The sequence below is a fragment of the Oncorhynchus keta genome, chromosome 13 (genome assembly GCF_023373465.1).
Source record: "Oncorhynchus keta strain PuntledgeMale-10-30-2019 chromosome 13, Oket_V2, whole genome shotgun sequence".
NCBI classification, from domain to species: domain Eukaryota; kingdom Metazoa; phylum Chordata; class Actinopteri; order Salmoniformes; family Salmonidae; genus Oncorhynchus; species Oncorhynchus keta.
The window spans coordinates 40,599,715-40,621,155 of NC_068433.1; the positions used below are offsets into that span (position 1 = coordinate 40,599,715).

The following is a 21,441-nucleotide window of genomic DNA, read 5'->3' on the forward strand; positions in this document are numbered from 1 at the left end:
GTGGGAGGTGTTGGAGTCAACATGGGCCAGCACCACTGTGGAACGCTTTCAACATCTTTTAGAGGCCACAACCCGATGAATTGAGGCTGTTCTGAAGGCAAAAAGGCTGTTCTGAGGGCAACTCAATATTAGGAATGTGTTCTTAATGTTTTGTACACTCAATGTATGTGAAAGTGCTGGATGTGTGGAAAGGTGATATTGATATGTGTGGAAATATGGGTACATGGAGGGGGAGGTAGGGAGAAATATTGCCACGATGTCCCGAATATACATTAGGCTATTTATATGCAATGATGCAGCAGTTCCCTAGCATCTCAGCATCCTAGAAACGCGCAGCCGGTTCAGCCCACACAAGCATACTGCGCAGCATCTGTGCCTTTTGGAACGCAAAGGGACGCGCGCAAAAGTGGTCATGTCACGCAGGAGGAAGTTTAGACTTATTTAGCCAATACTGCCATATGTACAGTATCGCTACGAATGTGAAACTCATTGATATTTCCACATTGTGATGTTATTAATATGCTCTTCTATCCAACTCAGAAGAATATCCACACATTTGACTCTTTTGGGGAGGCGGGTGTGGTCAAACCTTTACCGATCAAACACACTATTAGGAAGAGCTCTGACGAAGGCCGCGAGGCCGATACGTAAAGCTTATTAAGTATCAGTGATACTATCAAGAGCAGTGTGCGGTTTCCTTTTTCCTTCATGATATGAATGATAAAAGTGAATTAGTGGGCTACAGATAAACTAGGCCGGCCAGTGGATATTATATTTTGAGGTAAAGAGGGCACCCAGTAACCTAATCTGGTTGGCCAGCAATCACTTCCATTCGTGAAGGGAATTCAAAGCGGGATGAGACCAGCGAGAAAACAAAGAGAGTTAAACCAAACCTGCTCCACGAAAGCCTTGCCTCTTCTCACTGACTCACATACTAGGATGGCTTGCTACATCATTACTCTACTGTTTCTGATGACAATGACTAGGTAGCTGAGGTGACACCTTCCAGGTTTTGATTCCAATGCAGCTGTCAGTCTAACAAGTGGAGAACCAGTAGATGTTCACTGAATGACGGAATGATTACACACTGAGTAACCTTCACTCTGTCCACGTGAATAATGCATTCTGGAGCTTTGTTGATGTGTTTGACAGGCTTGGCACTTTGTGTTTGACATGCTTGGCACTGGCGGATAGGATGGACTTGTCAGTGGAATAGGATTGGCGGTTGTGTGTGTGTGTGTGTGTGAGGGGAGAGGGGGTACTGTACTGTACTGTGCGTGTGGCAAATGCTCATCTCTCTTGCTCTTGAATCTAGAAGACAGGTGTTGCAGCATGAACAGTGATTTGTGTGTGTGTGTGTGTGTGTGTGTGTGTGTGTGTGTGTGTGTGTGTGTGTGGGAGGGAGGGAGAGACTGTGTGGTGTGGTACCCAGTAGATGGCGGACTGAGGCACTGACTGCTTTGTGTTCTCTGTGTGTATCTTGCAGGGTCTGCTGAAGATGTGAGTTCAGGATTATCATCGCTGCAGCTGCACTCACCTCCTCTACTAGTGTCTCTCTCTCTCTCTCTCCTCTACTGGGACATGCATGCCTCATGGGCCCGGGACATCTTAGAGCGGCCTGCTAACTCCTTCCCAAACTCCTCCCCCGGGGGACTGACGCCCTTTCACCTATGATCCCGCCCATACTCTCCACAGTAACTTCTCAGTAACTCCTCCCACAACCGCCATCCAACTGTTACCATGGCGTTGTCGGAACCCCAACGCCTTCCTTCCCTCCTCGCCACAGGCCACTTCCTTTTCCACTTCCTTACCTCATGTTCCTGGCTCCTCCCCCTGGCCTTCCCTCAGCGAATCACGGACCCCGCCATCGGCACTGCGCCCAATCAGGAGTACGCCCACTCCATCCGATTGGAAGGCGACATCATCCTGGGTGGCCTGTTCCCGGTGCACTCCCGGGGAGGTGGTGGCATGCCCTGTGGGGAACTGAAGAAGGAGAAAGGGATCCACCGTCTTGAGGCCATGATGTTCGCCATCGACCTGATCAACAAGGACACGGAGCTGCTCCCCAACATCACCCTGGGGGCCCGGATCCTGGACACCTGCTCCAGAGACACCTACGCCCTGGAGCAGTCGCTGACCTTTGTCCAGGCCCTCATCGAGAAGGACGGCTCGGATGTACGCTGTGCCAACGGCGACCTGCCCATCTTCGCCAAGCCTGATAAGATCGTGGGGGTGATCGGGGCGGCGGCCAGCTCCGTGTCCATCATGGTTGCCAATATACTGAGGCTGTTCAAGGTAAGGACACTGGAACGGGTCTGGGTTGGTTTCTGATTGGTCTGGTTTAGTTTGACTTGAGTTTGGTTGGGTTAGTCAGGCTGGGTCTGGTTTAGTTTGACTTGAGTTTGGTTGGGTTAGTCAGGCTGGGTCTGGTTTACATTGATATCGGAGCCATACCGTGGATATTTGTGTTGTGTTCGTGCGGATACTATTGCACTGTGTGTGTAGGTGCGGAACACCAGCCACTGTGTGTTGGATGTAGGGGCTCTCTTTACAGTAAATGGAGTATATTGCCGGCTGCCAGGGCCTGGACTTCATCATGTCTATCTCGCCTCCTCCTCCTCCTCCTCCTCTTATCCTCTCCTCCTCAGATGGTTGCTTATTGTTCCAGCAGGATATTACCCTGACCTGTGTGTGTGTGTGTGTCTGTCAGTCAGAGCCGTTATTGTGTTCTCAGCCTGGCTTCTGACATTGGTTCTCTGGTATTACACACGGAGACCCCACTTCAGCCAGCCGTGCTCTCTCACTACTGCAGGCAGATCAAGTTCAATTGTGACAACCAATTAAAATGCAATCAATCTTGTTGAAGAACACTCCACTTCACTCTGCCCCCCCCAGCCCAAGAGACTGTGTGTGTGTGTGTGTGTGTGTGTGTGTGTGTGTGTGTGTGTGTGTGTGTGTGTGTATGAGGTTTTGGTCATGGGAGTTTGATCTATGCTAGACTGGTCTAGACTGGGCTTTCTAGAACACGGAGAAACAATGAAATCAATTACTGTCGAGGGTACAAAAGCCAATTAATGGGAGAGTGGTTGGAACAGAGGAGTGTGTGTATACGAGCACAAGAGTGTCTGTGTCGCCGCCATCATTAGTCGAACAAGGTTGATCGATGCGAGCGCAATGTGGAAATATGTGCCTCCTAATGATCCATGTGACGTTCTCAGCCGTACACCTTCATCTTCTTTCCCTCTCTTTCTTTCTCTCTCTCTTTCTCTTTCTTTCTCTCTCTCTCTTTCTCTTTCTCTCTCTCTCTCTCTCTCTTTTTCATTTTCTCTCTCATATTTATCCTTTTTCTCACCATATCACTGCCCTGGTTCTGTGTGAGTGGCAGTGCTGTATTCTAACTCTGTGCATAATAATATTAAACATGATTTAGGGAGGAGTCTGTCATGGAAACGGCACACACAGGGACTTGAGTTTGGGTCGCTGCGCAGAGCTCTCATTTTTCTAATAGGATTTAGAGCAGGGGATTGGTAGGCTTGTTCGTGTGTCTGTCTGTGTGTTTGCATTGTAGCATTTGTGTGTGTATGCATACACTGAGTGTACAAAACATTAAGACATAATATTGGGTTCGACCCCCCCCGACCCCCTGTCCTTTGGGTGGTGGACCATTCTTGATACATACGGGAAACTGTTGAGCATGAAAAACCCAGCAGCATTGCAGTTTTTGACTCAAACTGGTGTGCCTGGCACCTACTACCATACCCCGTTCAAAGGCACTTAGATCACCCTCTGAATGGCACACATACACAATCCACCACCGACTCTGGTTGAAGTGGATTTAACAAGTGACATCAATAAGGGATCGTAGCGTTCACCTGGATTCCCCTGGTCAGTCTGAGTCATGGAAAGAGCAGATGTTGTTAATGTGTGTGTGTGTGTGCATTGTAGCGTATCTTTGTGTGTGTGTGTGTGTGTGTGTGTGTGTGTGTGTGTGTGTGTGTGTCTGGAAGGATGGATTGTGCTCCGTATCACATTACTATGTAGATGCTTTATCTGCAGCTTCATGTCTCATGAATGATGCAGTGTGTGTTGCCGTCTGGAAATTGCATGTTGGAGAAGATGTCATACTGGGTGGCATGGGCCAGCTAATCTCCCCACTGGCTCCCTCAGACTCCCTTAGCAGCACAGAGGAGAACCCAGATGCATTGAGCAGCATGGTAAACCCAAATGGGGAAGCCCAGTGATGGTGGAAACTGTGAGGAATTAGATCCAAGATGGAGGTTGGATGGATGCAGGTTCCTGCCCTGGATATTTCAAACACAACATACTCTCCTACTCAGAGTTCTTCACATCCTAACAGCAACCAGGAGATCTTATTAGAGAGGAGAGACTGACTGCTTCCCAAATGGCACCCTATTCCCTATATAGTGCACTACCTTTGACCGAGGCCCATAGGGCTCTGGTGAAAAGTAGTGGACTGCTTAGGGAATAGGTGGGACACAGACATAGACTCTCTCTGCCTGTCTCAAATAAGAGGAGAACCCAGATGCACCTAGCAGAAAGTGGTGGTGGAGACGGGGAGAAATGAGATGGAGGATGGATGTATGGACGTTCCAGCCCTGGAATACCCCAACCAGACACAGCCGTTTCCCTCCAGTAACCCTTCCTCCTTGCTGCTCCATGTTTCACCCCACACATCTCTCTACAGAGCAGGGCTGGTAGTGGACACAGACTGTGGGTATCTCCTCCCTCCGTTGCACCCCTGTAAGGCAGGTTAACCAGGCCTACACCTGTCCTGCCTGCCTGTTTGGGTATTGATTGAGAAGCTCCTGAGGGGCCAGGTTGGTGATTATACTGTTGATTATTAGATCTATGGGACTCTGGATCACTGTGTAGACAGGCCCGGGATCCATTCTGTTTCAACCATTTAAAACTGAAGAAAAGGTCAGATAGAAAAAGGAAAGTTAGTGATGTCTTTGCCCATCATTTCCCGTGCTATTCAAAATGCATTTGTGTTGGGGAGGAATAAGGGGTGTCTGTGTGTGCAGGCGGGCGTTGGTGCGCGAGTGCATATGTGTGTGTGTGTGTGTGTGTGTGTGTGTGTGTGTGTGAAGGTTTAGTAGATAACGCGACACTCCAACAATGCAGCCTCTGGAGCAGTATTATCTGCTGCGATGGATGATATTACCCAGAGTCTCTGTATTACTGTGTTACTGTCGTCTGATAGGATGAGGAGAAGATCGTTTCTCTGTTGCCTGAGCTGGATTTCCTAGTGTGTCCATGTATCTCTCTGCTCCCAACTGGCCAAAAGGTAAGAGGATTGAGGGGGTGTGAGGGAATGATTATTTCAGAGTCTTGCTGAGAATCAAATTGGCGAGAGCAAATATTTTCAGGCCCCCGGAACATCATGCACTCTGTAGTTGAACTAAGGACACGTTGATAAAAGAGGATCATTTCAAAGACCGCTCAGTGGATTATTAACAAAATTGTGTTGCTCCATAACACTCCGAAGACAACAATTAGACTGGAATGGAATTAACAAATACATGGCACATAGAAGTCATTGTGATGATTTCGCCCTCTGCATTGAAGAGTTTAAAAGACAGAGTTACAGACGACCAGAAGGCAAGACTTCTGAGGATGTGATTGGACAGGTCCAGACAGAAAGTGGGCTAATATGTGTCTGTATTACTGTGAACTGAGTTAGGAAGGGAGAGAGAGGGAAGAGAGAGCGATTTAGAGACAGAGAGAAGAGAGGGATAGAAGAGAGAGATTGAGATCAACAGAGAGAAATAGAGAGAGTGTCTCTCTCAGGAGTCTCAGGACTCTGATGATTGTGCTGTTGATCTCCTTAATGATGAGAGAATTTAGTGGCTGATAATGAAGCCAGGGGTTCTTCACATCACAACAACAACAACCAGGAGATCTCATTAGACAGGAGCAACTGACTGCTTCCCAAATGGCACCCTATTCCCTAAGCTGTCCACTACTTTTGACCAGAGCCCTATGGGCCCTGGTCAAAAGTAGTGCACCACATAGGGAATAAGGGGGACACAGACGTAGACTCTCTATGCCTGTCTCAAACAAGATGGCCGTCACACCACAGAGAGCGAAGACCAGGCCCTCATTAATGAGGAGAGCTCTAATTTTACGTCTGAAATTATTTCTTTTCAGCCAAGTTGACATACTGATGATTCATCAAACGAGCCCCGCTGGCAACACACTCATGACCACGCACGCAAGCATGCACGCACACACACAAACAGACACACACACACACAGTTTTTTGAGTGACGTTTGTTTACGTGGTAAGTTATGATGTGTCTACCAGTTCCTCCTCAAGCTCTTTGAGAGTGAGTCGAGGTCACCAGAGTTTGTTTTCATAATCAATCTGATTGTGTGGTCGGGGCATCTATCCCTTTAAGAGAATGGGGGTGACACGTGTTATTGGGTCAGGTCTGTAAGGAAGTTGTGTAAGGGGTGAGAGTACTGTGTTTGGGCTAAGTGTGTGTAACGCGTTTGTGTGAGGAGATTGTGAAATGGGTGTGAATGAAATATGTGTGGGATTGTCAGGAGTGTGTTTGGGGTGGATGTGTTAGGTTTGTGGTCTGCTCTTGGTCTGCTTGTGTAAGAAGTGTGTGTTAGTAGTGTTCTTGGTCTGCTTGTGTAAGAAGTGTGTGTTAGTAGTGTTCTTGGTCTGCTTGTGTAAGAAGTGTGTATTAGTAGGGTTCTTGGTCTGCTTGTGTTAGAAGTGTGTGTTAGCAGTGTTCTTGGTCTGCTTGTGTTAGAAGTGTGTGTTAGTCGTGTTCTTGGTCTGTGTGTGTAAGAAGTGTGTGTTAGTAGTGTTCTTGGTCTGCTTGTGTTAAAGTGTGTGTTAGTAGTGTTCTTGGTCTGTGTGTGTAAGAAGTGTGTGTTAGCATCGTGCTTGGTCTGTGTGTGTGTGTGTTAGCAGTGTTCTTGGTCTGCTTGTGTAAGAAGTGTGTGTTAGTAGTGTTCTTGGTCTGCTTGTGTAAGAAGTGTGTGTTAGTAGGGTTCTTGGTCTGCTTGTGTTAGAAGTGTGTGTTAGTTGTGTTCTTGGTCTGCTTGTGTAAGAAGTGTGTGTTAGTAGTGTTCTTGGTCTGCTTGTGTAAGAAGTGTGTGTTAGTAGTGTTCTTGGTCTGCTTGTGTTAGAAGTGTGTGTTAGTAGTGTTCTTGGTCTGTGTGTGTAAGAAGTGTGTGTGTGTTAGCATCGTGCTTGGTCTGTGTGTGTGTGTGTTAGCAGTGTTCTTGGTCTGCTTGTGTAAGAAGTGTGTGTTAGTAGTGTTCTTGGTCTGCTTGTGTAAGAAGTGTGTGTTAGTAGGGTTCTTGGTCTGCTTGTGTAAGAAGTGTGTGTTAGTAGTGTTCTTGGTCTGCTTGTGTTAGAAGTGTGTGTTAGTTGTGTTCTTGGTCTGCTTGTGTTAGAAGTGTGTGTTAGTAGTGTTCTTGGTCTGCTTGTGTAAGAAGTGTGTGTTAGTTGTGTTCTTGGTCTGCTTGTGTTAGAAGTGTGTGTTAGAAGTGTTCTTGGTCTGCTTGTGTTAGATGTGTGTGTTAGTAGTGTTCTTGGTCTGCTTGTGTAAGAAGTGTGTGTTAGTTGTGTTCTTGGTCTGCTTGTGTTAGAAGTGTGTGTTAGAAGTGTTCTTGGTCTGTGTGTGTAAGAAGTGTGTGTGTGTTAGCATCGTGCTTGGTCTCTGTGTGTGTGTGTTAGCAGTGTTCTTGGTCTGCTTGTGTAAGAAGTGTGTGTTAGTAGTGTTCTTGGTCTGCTTGTGTAAGAAGTGTGTGTTAGTAGGGTTCTTGGTCTGCTTGTGTAAGAAGTGTGTGTTAGTTGTGTTCTTGGTCTGCTTGTGTTAGAAGTGTGTGTTAGTAGTGTTCTTGGTCTGCTTGTGTAAGAAGTGTGTGTTAGTTGTGTTCTTGGTCTGCTTGTGTTAGAAGTGTGTGTTAGAAGTGTTCTTGGTCTGCTTGTGTTAGATGTGTGTGTTAGTAGTGTTCTTGGTCTGCTTGTGTTAGAAGTGTGTGTTCTTGGTCTGTGTGTGTAAGAAGTGTGTGTGTGTTAGCATCATGCTTGGTCTCTGTGTGTGTGTGTTAGCAGTGTTCTTGGTCTGCTTGTGTTATAAGTGTGTGTTAGTAGTGTTCTTGGTCTGCTTGTGTTAGAAGTGTGTGTTAGTAGTGTTCTTGGTCTGCTTGTGTTAGAAGTGTGTGTTAGTAGTGTTCTTGGTCTGCTTGTGTAAGAAGTGTGTGTTAGTTGTGTTCTTGGTCTGCTTGTGTTAGAAGTGTGTGTGTTAGTAGTGTTCTTGATCTGTGTGTGTAAGAAGTGTGTGTGTGTTAGCATCGTGCTTGGTCTGTGTGTGTGTGTGTGTGTGTTAGAAGTGTGTCTGGGCTGTTCTCTGAGACAAGTCACCTGCCTCTAAGGAGGCCACCAGGGTTGAGGAGGGGTTGTGTAAAATGACTCCGTAGGCTGCCTCTTATAAACCGCCTGTCAGAGTGACACACTGCAAAACAGCTTTTGCCTGAGAGAGAAACTGTCTGGTTATTATTATGCAGTATATCTCTATGGGTAGTCCAAGCAGGATGGTCAGGGCAAGTGACTGCACTGTGTTATGTCTTCTTAACGTTATCCTGTCTATCTACGGTATACGGGTAGTCAAAGCAAGATGGTTGCATGGCGTGAACAAGAGCTCTGTTTTTTTTGTTGCTGAACAACATAAGGAGACAGGTGGACGTTTGATACTCAATGGTTGGTTCTCTTGGTTGCGATGAGTGATGGTGTAGTCCCAAAGGGCAAACCTCAAGCTAAATCACCCTCACCTCTGTACTTTCCAACTTATTTGAAAATATTCCAATTCTGGACTTGACCCAGGTTTTGTGCACTGGCTCTTACTGGCTCCTAGGGCTTTGTTAGAATACAGGGAACGAGGGGAACGAGAGGGTTGGAAGAGAATGAGGGGAAAAGAAGGGAAGAAAGATGAACTCTCCTCTCTTTTCCCAGCCTCCTGTCCAGAGGGAGCTGTTTCTACGTTTTATCAGCACCCCCAGAATTATTTTTAAAAGGATTGTGGGAAAACATGGAAACAACATTAGTGGACGAGGAGAGAGAGCTGAAAATAGGCTGTGAATACTTAAACAGAGGTTAAATGGTGGTCGGCAGCTCGGCACTATGGTTTGCATCATTCACAACTACAGTTGCCAAATATCTCTAAATCGAGTGTATAGGACCTGTTTCAAATGATCCCCTTTACTTATCTACTTCATATTCACACTCGCTCTGGAAAGGGAAAAATATCCTTTCTACCGTATTCAGCTAAGTTCAACTATGTTCTTTTACTATAAAATCATATCATAGAAAATAATGTCAGAGGACTTATATCTTGTCTGCTAAGTGAACAAGCCTACAGCCCATAGCATGGCACATAGCCAGATAACATACGGTAGGCCAACTCATATCCTGTTCTTCTGAAATACATTTTCGTCATATCATTAATGGTTCTCTCGACCTGCCTCAAATAAATAATGGATTTACTGTGGTGGTGTTTAATCAGTTGAGTTATTAGACTTTTAAAAAATGTAGATGTTCCAAATGGTGCGCCTCTGCAGCTTGTATGCGTGGAGGCCTGGAGATGCTAAACGTGTTTATGTTAATTAACGGTCAATTACCGTGAGACCGGCAGTCTTTAGCCTGACCATAACCGGCTGACACAAATTTCACGACCACCACAGACCTAGTGTAGACTTTGGCTTGCTTCCAGAAACATAACACCGGAGTACGAAACGGACTAAAACGTCACAAAATGTTGTCATAATATATGCATAATATATGCAACCCATTTCCGGACTCGTCATCAGGATGTCTATGTCTATTCTTCCTCTCTACTATCCCTCTACCACATATCCCTCTGTCAATGGATGGATTTGCTGATGTACAGCGCCTTCGGAAAGAATTCAGACCCCTTGACTTTTTCCACATTTAGTTACTTTACGGCCTTTCCCAAAAATGTATTAAATAAAAAGATATGCCCTCAGCAATCTATACACAATACCCCATAATGACAAAATGAAAACAGTTTTTTATTTTATTTTTTGCAAATGTATATAAAAACTAACAGAAATATCTTTACATAAGTATTCAGACCCTTTGCTATGAGACTCTCAATTGAGCTCAGGCGCATCCTGTTTCCATTGATCATCCTTGAGCTGTTTCTACAACTTGATTAGAGTCCACCTGTGTTAAATTCAATTGATTGGACATGATTTGGAAAGGCTCACACCTGTCTAAATAAGGTCCCACAGTTGACAGTGCATATCAGAGCAAATACCAAGCCATGAGGTCAAAGGAATTGTCCGTAGAGCTCAGAGACAGGATTGTGTCGAGGCACAGATCTGGGGAATGGTACCAAAACATTTCTTCAGCATTGAAGGTCCCCAAGAACACAGTGGCCTCCATCATTCTTAAATGGAAGAAGTTTAGAACCACCAAGACTCTTCCTAGAGCTGGCCGCCAGGCCAAACTGAGCAATCGAGGGAGAAGGGCCTTGGTCAGGGAGGTGACAGAGAACCCAATGGTCACTCTGACAGAGCTCTAGAGTACCTCTGTGGAGATGGGAGAACCTTCCAGAAGGGCAACCATCTCTGCAGCACTCCACCAATCAGGCCTTTATGGTAGAATGGCCAGACGGAAGCCACTCCTCAGTAAAAGGCACATGACAGTCCGCTTGGAGTTTGCCAAAAGGTTCCTAAAGACTCTCAGACCATGAGAAACAAGATTCTCTGGTCTGATGAAACCAAGATTGAACTCTTTGGCCTCAATGCTAAGCGTCACTTCTAGAGGAAACCTGGCACCATCCCTACGGTGAAGCATGGTGGTGGCAGAATCATGCTGAGGGGATGTTATTCAGTGGCAGGGACTGGGAGACTAGTCAGGATCGAGGGAAAGATGAACGGAGCAAAGTACAGAGAGATCCTTAATGAAAACCTGCTCCAGAGCACTCAGGACCTCAGACTGGGGTGAAGGTTTACCTTCCAACAGGACAACGACCCTAAGCACACAGGCAAGACAACGGAGTGGCTTCGGGACAAGTCTCTTAATATCCTTGAGGCCCAGCCAGAGCCCGGACTTGAACCCGATCGAACATCTCTAAAGAGACCTGAAAATAGCTATGCCGCATCGTTCCCCATCCAACCTGACAGAGCTTGAGAGGATCTGCAGAGAATAATGGGAAAAATTCCCCAAATACAGGTGTGCCAAGCTTGTAGCATCATACCCAAGAAGACTCGCGGCGGTAATTGCTGCCAAAGGTGCTTCAACAAAGTACTGAGTAAAGGATCTGAATACTTATGTAAATGTAATATTTCAGCTGTTTATTTTTAATAAATGAGCAAAAATGTCCGAACCTGTTTTTGCTTCGTCATTATGGGGCATTGTGTGTAGATTGATGAGGGGAAAAAACTATGTAATAAATTGTAGAATAAGGCTGTAACCTAACAAAATGTGGAAAAAGTCAAGGGGCCTGAATGCTTTCACGAATGCACTGTTTTTGCAGAGACTGAGGGAATATGTAACAGATAGGTATATCTACTACACGAAATCTGACCTCCATTTTCACCCAATCCACTTTGAGACAAAAGAGTGGGTTCTTCATAACTATCTTTAAGAGCAGGTGTGTGTGTGTGTGTGTGTGTGTGTGCGCGCATAGCTATAGAAAGAGACTGGCGAGACCCAGAGAGCAGAATAGGAAAAGGTAAGAACGCCTCTAAACTGTGTTGGCCTTGTCCATGTATTTTTAACTGTCTGTCTTTTTGGATCTGTGTGAATAATATGAATAATACATAGAGGGAGAGAAGGAATAGCCAATAAGTGTTAGAGTCTAATAGCCTTTGTGGCAGAGCAGGGCTCCACTGCAACCCCTCTTTCATCCATCCTCCTCTCCATTCCTGATCTCTCCATCCCTCCCTCCTTCACAGGACCTGTGTGTGACTGAAGACGTCAGTAAGCTTCAGGTTGGCTGGCGTCTCGCCGAAGTCGACTAGGCGAACCGAAGGATTGCGTTCGCATACTCCCTTAAAGGGACACCCAAAACCTATCTTTTGGAATTGGTTTCATTAGTCCATTGTTGACGTAGTCCCAAAATGTTTTGCGTGTCACCAATCATGTGTTCAACACATAGAACTTTCAAAATACAGACATCATCCCTGTACGATGCATTTTGCATACCAAAGGTTTTTGGTGCAGTTTTTTTCAATGAAAAAAATGTGCATGACAACGAGTCGTCTCTCGTTGAATGACAACAAAGACTATTGAAGAATCCCTACCGTTGACCAATCACTGACGGAAGGGGCGTAGACTAGAGCTGTTGCGGGACCGTATTACCGACCACACCAGCAGTCATGAAGTCATGACCGCAGTAAAATTCTACGTGAATGTAATCTCTTATGCACTCTGGACACGTGTTAGTAGCACCCGACTCACTAATCATCAGGTCCCGAATGGCATGGTACTCAGGACTCTATTATCCCTCTAATCACTCTGACATCAATGCAAATTCAATAAAAAAAAACGACACCAAACACTTATCATCAAAACAGTATGTGCTTTTAAAACTCACCACACTGTGATGATCGATTGTGGATGTCATTGTGGATGTTGTTTCAAAGCCTAGCACAGCGAAATGGAAAGTGCATTCTAAGGTGATGATTAATTCAAACCCCCCATATGCATATTAGAGCTTATGCATATGCGTAGGCCTATATATGAGCCCAAGCCCCCCCCCCCAAAAAAACTGAATTCAAATAATGGTTGTGGCATTATACAATATTCCTTTCTCCATTGTGCAGCTGTCAACAGTTTAATGAAGTATGTTTAATAAGTGAAAACCTTTTACTATAGATGTTCCTGTACAGAGTTCACTTGGTTTCCCAAATGAAGCACTGGATAGCTGCGGGACCAGGGTTGGACAGCCCCTTGGCATGCATAGTTTGGGCGGAATGCCACCTGTTGCACAGCCAGATGACCGGAGTAGCCTACCTGACATGAGTGAAACCAACTGGCAGGAAAGTGGCATCCGTTCGCTATTCGAGTGCATACGGATGAACTGTCTTTTTCCTCTGCCCCTGTTCTTGCCCATTTGTTAATGGGCCATTTCTAAATCAACACTGATTTGACATATTAGTAAAGACGAGATTGAATTGAGAATAGTTTGACGGGTGAAAATATGGTCACTTGATGAGAGAACAGTGTGTGCAAAAGCCTGAGGCCAAGGAACAGAGTGTGAATTGGAAGTGGCGATGTTGAGCGTAAAAGTGATCATTTGAAACAGGTTGACTTTTTTAAAAAATATGTAGATGTGCGCATCTGCAGCTTGTATGCGTGGAGGCCTGGAGATGCTAAACGTGTTTGTTAATTAACGGTCAATTACCGTGAGACCGGCAGTCTTTAGCCTGACAAAGACCGGCTGACACAAATGTCATGACCGCCACAGCCCTAGTGTAGACTTCGGCTTGCCTCCGGGAATTTTGTTTTTGTGAGCCTGAACAGCTGAAAAATCACTCACAGAAGTCCAAAACGAACAAAAACAACACAAAATGTTGTCATAATATAGGCACACTCTTCGAAACTGTATCGGTTGGGAAGCATGTGGACACCTCAAGATGACATCACCAAAGACCAGGGTACCCACAGGCAGGGAAGGAGAGACGGGGATGGAGGGAGAGAGGGGGGAGAGGTAGAGCGAGAGGAAAGGAAGGAGTTTACTGGTCTCAGATCTCTATAATTTGTCTTGTAGCGTGACAGCCACCCTCTGATTGCCATTACGAAGTGACAGAGAGAGAGAGAGTGAGTTTGTGTATGTGTGTCCACAGAAAATTGGCCAGTGTTACCTCGTGTTGATTTTTCAGTGTAACATTTCTAGTGTTGATTCAGGTGTTAAATTAACTCTGTAAGTATTAAAATAACACTCATTGGGTGGAAAAGAAACCAGGTGTTGGTGTTAATAACCAGTGTTAACCCCAAACCACGCTCATCATTATCGTTTTCCCAGCATACTGTATTGCAGGTAGATCTTTTTTAGAATTGTTTGCTTCAATATCTCTGTGTGGCATGTACATTGATTGACTAAATAATCTTATACTCAAATATCAATAATATACATTTTTCAATGGAAATGGATGCTCCGGTTTAGATGGTTTTAGACGGAGGTAGTATGTGTTTTATTTCTTCCTCTCGATCATCGCTCTATCACACGTCCTTTTGTCAGTGGATTTGACTGTTTTACATGTCGAGACTGAGGGAGTGTGTAACAGACGGGTGTACCCACGACAAGAAACCTGACCTCCCTTTCTGCTCAACCTACTGTTGAGACAAAAGATAGTTATGAAGAATCCTACCTTTTAAGGGCAGGGCTGCGTGTGTGCGTAGCTATAGAGAGAGACAGGTGAGACCCAGAGAGCAGAATAGTAAAAGGTAAGGAAGCCTTTAAACTGCTTTGGCCTTCGGACCTGTGTGTGACGAAGGCTGACATCACCAAAGACCAGGGCACCCTCAGGAAGGGAGGGAGAGATAGGGATGGGGGGAGGGGAGAAAGAGAGAGAGGTAAAGAGAGAGGAAAGGAAAGGAAGGAGTTTACTGGCCTCAAATCTCTATAATTTGTCCTGTAGCATGACGGCCACCCTCTGATTTTCAGTATAAAGTGAGAGAGGAGCGAGAGAGCGAGAGAGGGAGAGAGGGAGAGAGAGAGAGAGAGAGAGAGAGAGAGACAGACAGAGAGAGAGACAGAGAGAGAGGGGGGGGGGGAAGAGTGTGTGTGCATGTGCATATAAGAAAGAGTATGGCACTGCAGTGCTAATCAATAGCTGCTCTCAGACCTCTCTCTCTCTCCTCTCCTCCCCTCCCCTCTCCCCCATGGGGAAGGAGTGTATTTGCCTGAATAATTGGTGCTGTGCCTCTCCAGGCTCTGAAGTTTCCCACTTTTTCACCGACTAACAAGACTCCAGGTAGAAATTGCTCTCACATCAAGGCCTAGATCTTAACTTGTTAACTGATGAAATACAGAACACTTGGTCTGCATGTGGGACCATTTTCATGCGTTTTTGGCCACGAACAGTGCTATAACATTCACATCTCAAATTGAATGAATTGAACCCCCCCCCCAACAGGTGCCCAGAAGTGTGATATCATGGCCCTTTGATCTCTCCAGCAGAGGGCCTGATGGGTAGCAGAGGGTGAAATCTCTCCTCTCTCCTCACTCTCTAATCTCCATCCCTTCATCTCTCTCTTGTCATAGGGGAGAGCAGGAGAAAGGGGAGAGGAGCTGTGGGTGCAAACCCTTAAATTCAGCAGCACCTCTCAGGAGTTAGGCTACACATGGGAGCCAACTGTTTCCAATCATTTCATTCATTGTGCCAGAAATGGAATGCTATTCCCTTCAGAAGCTAGTTAAATATCTGGGTCATACCCTGGACTTCCTGTTGTGAATGATTTAAGTTGATTTGATTCGATGTTGAAATGCATACTGATAGTTTGGTTATCGGTATAGCAGCACTATTTATGTTTTTCTGTGAATGTTATTAAGTGTGAATCGTGTCAAATCAAATCAAATTGCATTTGTCACATACACCCGAAAACAACGGGTATCTACATTACTCGGAAACGCTTGCTTCTGAGCCCTTCCCAATGATGCAGAGTATTAAAAGAAAATCCTAATTATACACAAGAATGATGCTATATGCAGGGACTACCAGTACCATATCAATGTCACGTAATCAAATAGTCCAGATGGTTATATTTCTGTTCCTGTTGTGACACCTCTCCTGTGTGTAAAACATCCTCACTTGGTCTCAGAACAGCACCGGCTACAAATTTGATTGAAAAATGAACCACCAAGAGACCACTTAGACCTTCCATAAGGGACTAATCTAATGAATTATCAGTTTCACGCTGTTAGCCACACACACACACACAGTCTTGTACAGCTAACCTTGTGGGGACACACAGTTCAGTCCTATTCAATCTCCTATTTTCCCTGAACCCTAAACCTAACTGTAACCCATACTCTTACCCTAACCCTAAACTTAACCTTAGCTCCCAACCCTAAAACTAACCCTAACTCCCAACACTTAATGTAATTCTAACACTGATTCTAACCCTAAACCCCCTAGAAATAGTATTTGACCTCGTGGGGACTAACAAAATGTCCCCAGTTGGTCAAAATGTTGTTTGTTTACTATTCTTATGGGACTGCTGGTCCCCAAAAGAATAGTCACACACACACACACACACACACACACACACACACACACACACACACACACACACACACACACACACACACACACACACACACACACACACACACACACACACACACACACACACACACACACACACACACACACACACACACACACACACACACAAGTATGTACAGAGGTGAGGTAAAACGCATTCTTTATTATCTGTATGGCCTTAATTGAACCAAATCTGCACACAAACTCACACACTCAGAGGGCATCCCTTTCTGTATCCTCTCACAGCTCCCCTGCCTCTGCCAAGTGCCACTTCAACGATGGAATTATTTTTAATAGGCTACTTTAGGTGTCATATATAATTACCTGCAGGCCATTTCTACCGCACCTGCCACTGCATTAGCAATTTATTTAGTTGAAAAAGTCAACTGTTCATAAATCAAGCCGCCCCTAAATCTACATCTTTTCAAGCCAGAGAGTGAATATATAGGAGTGAATATATAAATATAATAATCTAGACTTTTAGTTTTCTGTTTGTGCCTGTCACTTGTGGCAGTAAATTATTTTTCTCTCTTATTCATTTTGGTTGTGTCCCAAATGGAACCGTATCCCCTACGCAGAGCCCTGTGGGACGTGGTCCAAAGTAGTCCACTATATAGGGAATAGGGTGCCATTTGGGTTGAAGCCTTTCGCTCTGAGTGGAGAGGGAATCTAGCTATTAATCCTGGGTAAATGGAACGACTGAGATCCATAACAATATTAAACACGCTCAATTAAACACATACAGAGCGGCGAGGCAGACAAACCTCGTTAGTACAACCAACACCACGCCCATGTAATTAACTACATTCCACCACCAAATGGCCATCTCATTAGATACTTACCCTTAGCCTGGTCCCAGATCTGTTTCTGCTCTTACCAACTCTATTGCACATTGTTAAGCCAAACATGACACTGATCGGTGGTGAACCCTGACTATCGGATCTAGGCCTTCAGAGGGACCATACATCTTCCAATACATTGTATCAATCTGAAAAATCCAGAAAATAACAGCGCATATAGCATCACTTAATGCTGCCGACATTATATTTTCCTGTAGTCGGACCGTTCTCGTTCTTGTGAAGGAGGAGCGATGCTTTTTGATGACATTATGAATGGATCAAACAAGCCTGGCTGTGCTTTGGGCTGCAGCACACACAGAACCGGCATGGACACACATCATAAAATAATGCCAACAGCAAAGCAAAAAGCACACTGTTCACACAACCTAATGGTAACCTAACACCACTATCACCAATAGCGACAACAACAGTGTCACATCAAAGGGGACAGGCTCGTGGTGCTGAAAGGACAGCGACCATATTACCTGTGCACTCCATCATGGCGCTGAAGGAGAGCCAATGTTGGTCAAAACACACAGACACGGCTGATAGACAGAAGACTGCAGTCACACACAGCATCAAATCATGCTTAAAGAATAAGCAGCCCATTCACTCCAGTAGGAACCATGCAAAAGCACAACCATTTCCGAAATTAACAAACCAGCTATTACTTCCCATTGCAAATACATTTGATCACGTTCATCACACTAACACGTGATCGAAAGTTTAAATGCAGTAATGTCTCACTGTTATTATTTTCAAAGAGACGCAAGCGAGCTGCAAAAAAAGACAAAGCCACAGCAGATGATGATGATTTGTGAACAAAGTTTGAAAGTTCATCTTGAAAAGAGTGATGCTAAAAAATGTGCAGCAACTTCCACCTTGAAGGCTGGCTAACATTGTCACACTGCCACAACACAGGCTGGCTAACATTGTCACACTGCCACAACACAGGCTGGCTAACATTGTCACACTGCCACAACACAGGCTGGCTAACATTGTCACACTGCCACAACACAGGCTGGCTAACATTGTCACGCTGCCACAACACAGGCTGGCTAACATTGTCACACTGCCACAACACAGGCTGGCTAACATTGTCACGCTGCCACAACACAGGCTGGCTAACATTGTTACACTGCCACAACACAGGCTGGTTAACATTGTCATGCTGCCACAACACAGGCTGGCTAACATTGTCACACTGCCACAACACAGGCTGGCTAACATTGTCACGCTGCCACAACACAGGCTGGCTAACATTTTCACGCTGCCACAACACAGGCTGGCTAACATTGTCACACTGCCACAACACAGGCTGGCTAAAATTGTCACACTGCCACAACACAGGCTGGCTAACATTGTCACGCTGCCACAACACAAGCTGGCTAACATTGTCACACTGCCACAACACAGGCTGGCTAACATTGTCACGCTGCCACAACACAAGAGGGCTAACATTGTCACACTGCCACAACACAGGCTGGCTAACATTGTCATGCTGCCACAACACAGGCTGGCTAACATTGTCACGCTGCCACAACACAGGCTGGCTAACATTGTCACACTGCCACAACACAGGCTGGCTAACATTGTCACGCTGCCACAACACAAGCTGGCTAACATTGTCACACTGCCACAACACAGGCTGGCTAACATTGTCACGCTGCCACAACACAAGCTGGCTAACATTGTCACACTACCACAACACAAGCTGGCTAACATTGTCACACTGCCACAACACAAGCTGGCTAACATTGTCACACTACCACAACACAAGCTAGCTAACATTGTCACTCTAGCTAACTTTACTAGCGTAGCGCCTCGATCACCCAACAGCATCATTGCATTTTGGTACACCAGAAGTACATTCATTTCCAATCGAACGCTGCATTTGCCTTGCAGCATTGCGTCGCAGAGGCAGTTGCAGTGCGTTCTGTGTGGCGCACGCGTTGGATTCATCGAATGTGTACATCAAATTGTATACGTAGATGGCTTTGACACAAATGGTAGCAGAAGGTGAATGTTGAACTTTCGTTGCACACATATTCAGATGATGTTGCGTACCATTTTGCACAAAGTAGCTGTACGCGTGATCGAGGCATTAGCGTGGGGAAATTACTGCTTGCGCCACTGATTAATCTACTGATTATATTTTCTTGCGCTATAAGTAGGGGTAGAAGGAAGGCCTACCCATCACATTGCTAGTCTAAATGTGATTGGTTCATTCCACTGTCACTCCAAGATTCTGCTCTAGTACAGTTGAACGGCAGAGGCCTTCTGTACAACTTCTGAAGGTCTAGCTAATGGCTGGCTGAGCTCGATTTCTCTTCCCAGAGATCACCAACTAAAATCCTGATTGGATATTTTTTTATTTTCAGTATTAACTCTTCTCTTTCCAACACAACTGAAGAGAGGAAATCAGAAGGTCATTACAATTCTTTAAAAGATGAAGTAGGAGTTAAAACAACATTATTTTATTTTGTCTCTGAAGGCCTAGAAGCCTCTCATGGTTCCCCACTGACTATGATTGACAAGGAGTTGGCATGATATCACAAGCAGACTGGCACTCAGGCTACCATGTAATATTATCTTTTAACATACTGTAATCCCTTTTCTTATTTCAGTTCTTGTCTATATCCCTAAGTCATCATCTCAGTTATCATCTTTATTTCTGGCAACCCATTTGATCTATACAGATCCACAACACATTTGCAATCTCAGCTGAGATGTACAGTGGGGTTGGAAATGATTTGACAACCTTGATAAAAATGAGCAATAATGACTGTATAAAATGCATAATTCAAATAATGAAATGTATTGTATGCAATTTAAAAAATATATATATATCCACTTTATTATTTTTAATAACGTGGATATATTGCTCAGAGAAAGAGATTTCGTTTAACAAGTAATACTTATATTTCTTTTCAAAAAGGTAGGGGTATAAATCATTGACACCCCAAAATATTATTTTAAATGTAGTTGTCAAAAGTTTAGTATTTGGTCCCATATTCCTAGCACACAATGACTACATCAAGTTTGTGACAAACTGGCTGGATGCATTTGGTCGTGTTTCAAATTATTTTGTGCCCAATAGAAATGAATGATAAATAATGTATCGTGTCATTTTGGAATCACTTTTATTTTAAATAAGAATAGAATATGTTTCTAAACACTTCTGCATTAATGTGGCTGTTACCATGGTTATGGATCATTCTGAATGAACTGTGAATAATGATGAGTGAGTAACGTACAGATGATGGGCCAAAGGTCATACCTCCAAGACATGCCAAGGTTAGCATGTCTTGGGGGTATGACCTTTGACCCTTTGTAACTTTCTCACTCCTCATTATTCACAATATATCTCAACATTTGAAATATTTATTCTAATTAGTCATTATTGCTAATCTTTATCAAGGGTGTCAATCATTTCTGACCCTATTGTAAATGAGAAGGTTTCAGTCCGGATTGGTCTTGTGAGAATGTGGTTTTGGAGAGGCATGGAACCGCACTCAGAGTATAACACAGCTGTATCTACAACTTGCTCTCAATAGGATGTGTTCTCACCCCAATAATAAAAGAAAATGCACTGAGATAGAGTCTCCAATTACTCTCGGAGAGACCTCTGAGAAAAGCAAGGCTTTGACAAACACGATTAGTGTTTTTAATGTTGTGATGGTGTTTTAGGAGGTGAAGCCATTGCAAGGAAGCAGAATCTTAGGGTCTCGAGATGCCTTAGTCGACTAGTATTATTTGTCATGCTCCAACGTCCTGTCACGCTCCCAGGGACAGACCATTTCCTTATTTCCAAACAGATTGGCTGTATTTCTTGTGCTAGCTAGCTTGTAATTGAAATAAACACCATTAAAACGATATATCCAAACTTCTGACGATGTGGTTAAATAGTTATTATGAGAGAGTTGGGCCTAATGAGATATAAAACTCTACAGCTCTGTTGGCAGGTGTAAAATGTTTTTCTGTCAGTTACTGTGGTCTGATGACTGGCTGCTGAAGTTCATAGTAGGACACAAGGAGTCTGGCAGGGGAGGCCGCTGAAGGGAGAACGGCTCATAATAATGGCCGGGATGGAGGCAATGGAATGGCATAAAACATTTGGAAACTACAGTGGGGCAAAAAAGTATTTAGTCAGCCACCAATTGTGCAAGTTCTCCCACTTAAAAAGATGAGAGAGGCCTGTAATTTTCATCATAGGTACACTTCAACTATGACAGACAAAATGAGATTTTTTTCTTCCAGAAAATCACATTGTAGGATGTTTAAGACCAAAGAGCTGTCAAAGGACACCAGAAACAAA

The 21,441-nt window shown here is 44.6% G+C and overlaps 1 protein-coding gene across 3 annotated transcripts in view; it reads left to right on the forward strand.

Moving 5' to 3' along the window:
• The window catches only part of LOC118392784 (metabotropic glutamate receptor 8-like), a 252,777-nt gene that overhangs the window by 3,255 nt on the left and 228,081 nt on the right, over window positions 1-21,441 (forward strand). For all 3 annotated transcript variants that reach the window (XM_052460163.1, XM_052460162.1, XM_052460161.1), the window contains exon 2: window positions 1,487-2,295. In XM_052460163.1, coding sequence (XP_052316123.1) covers window positions 1,741-2,295 — 555 coding nt within the window. In that variant the 5' untranslated portion in view covers window positions 1,487-1,740. The remainder of the gene's footprint in view (window positions 1-1,486; window positions 2,296-21,441) is intronic.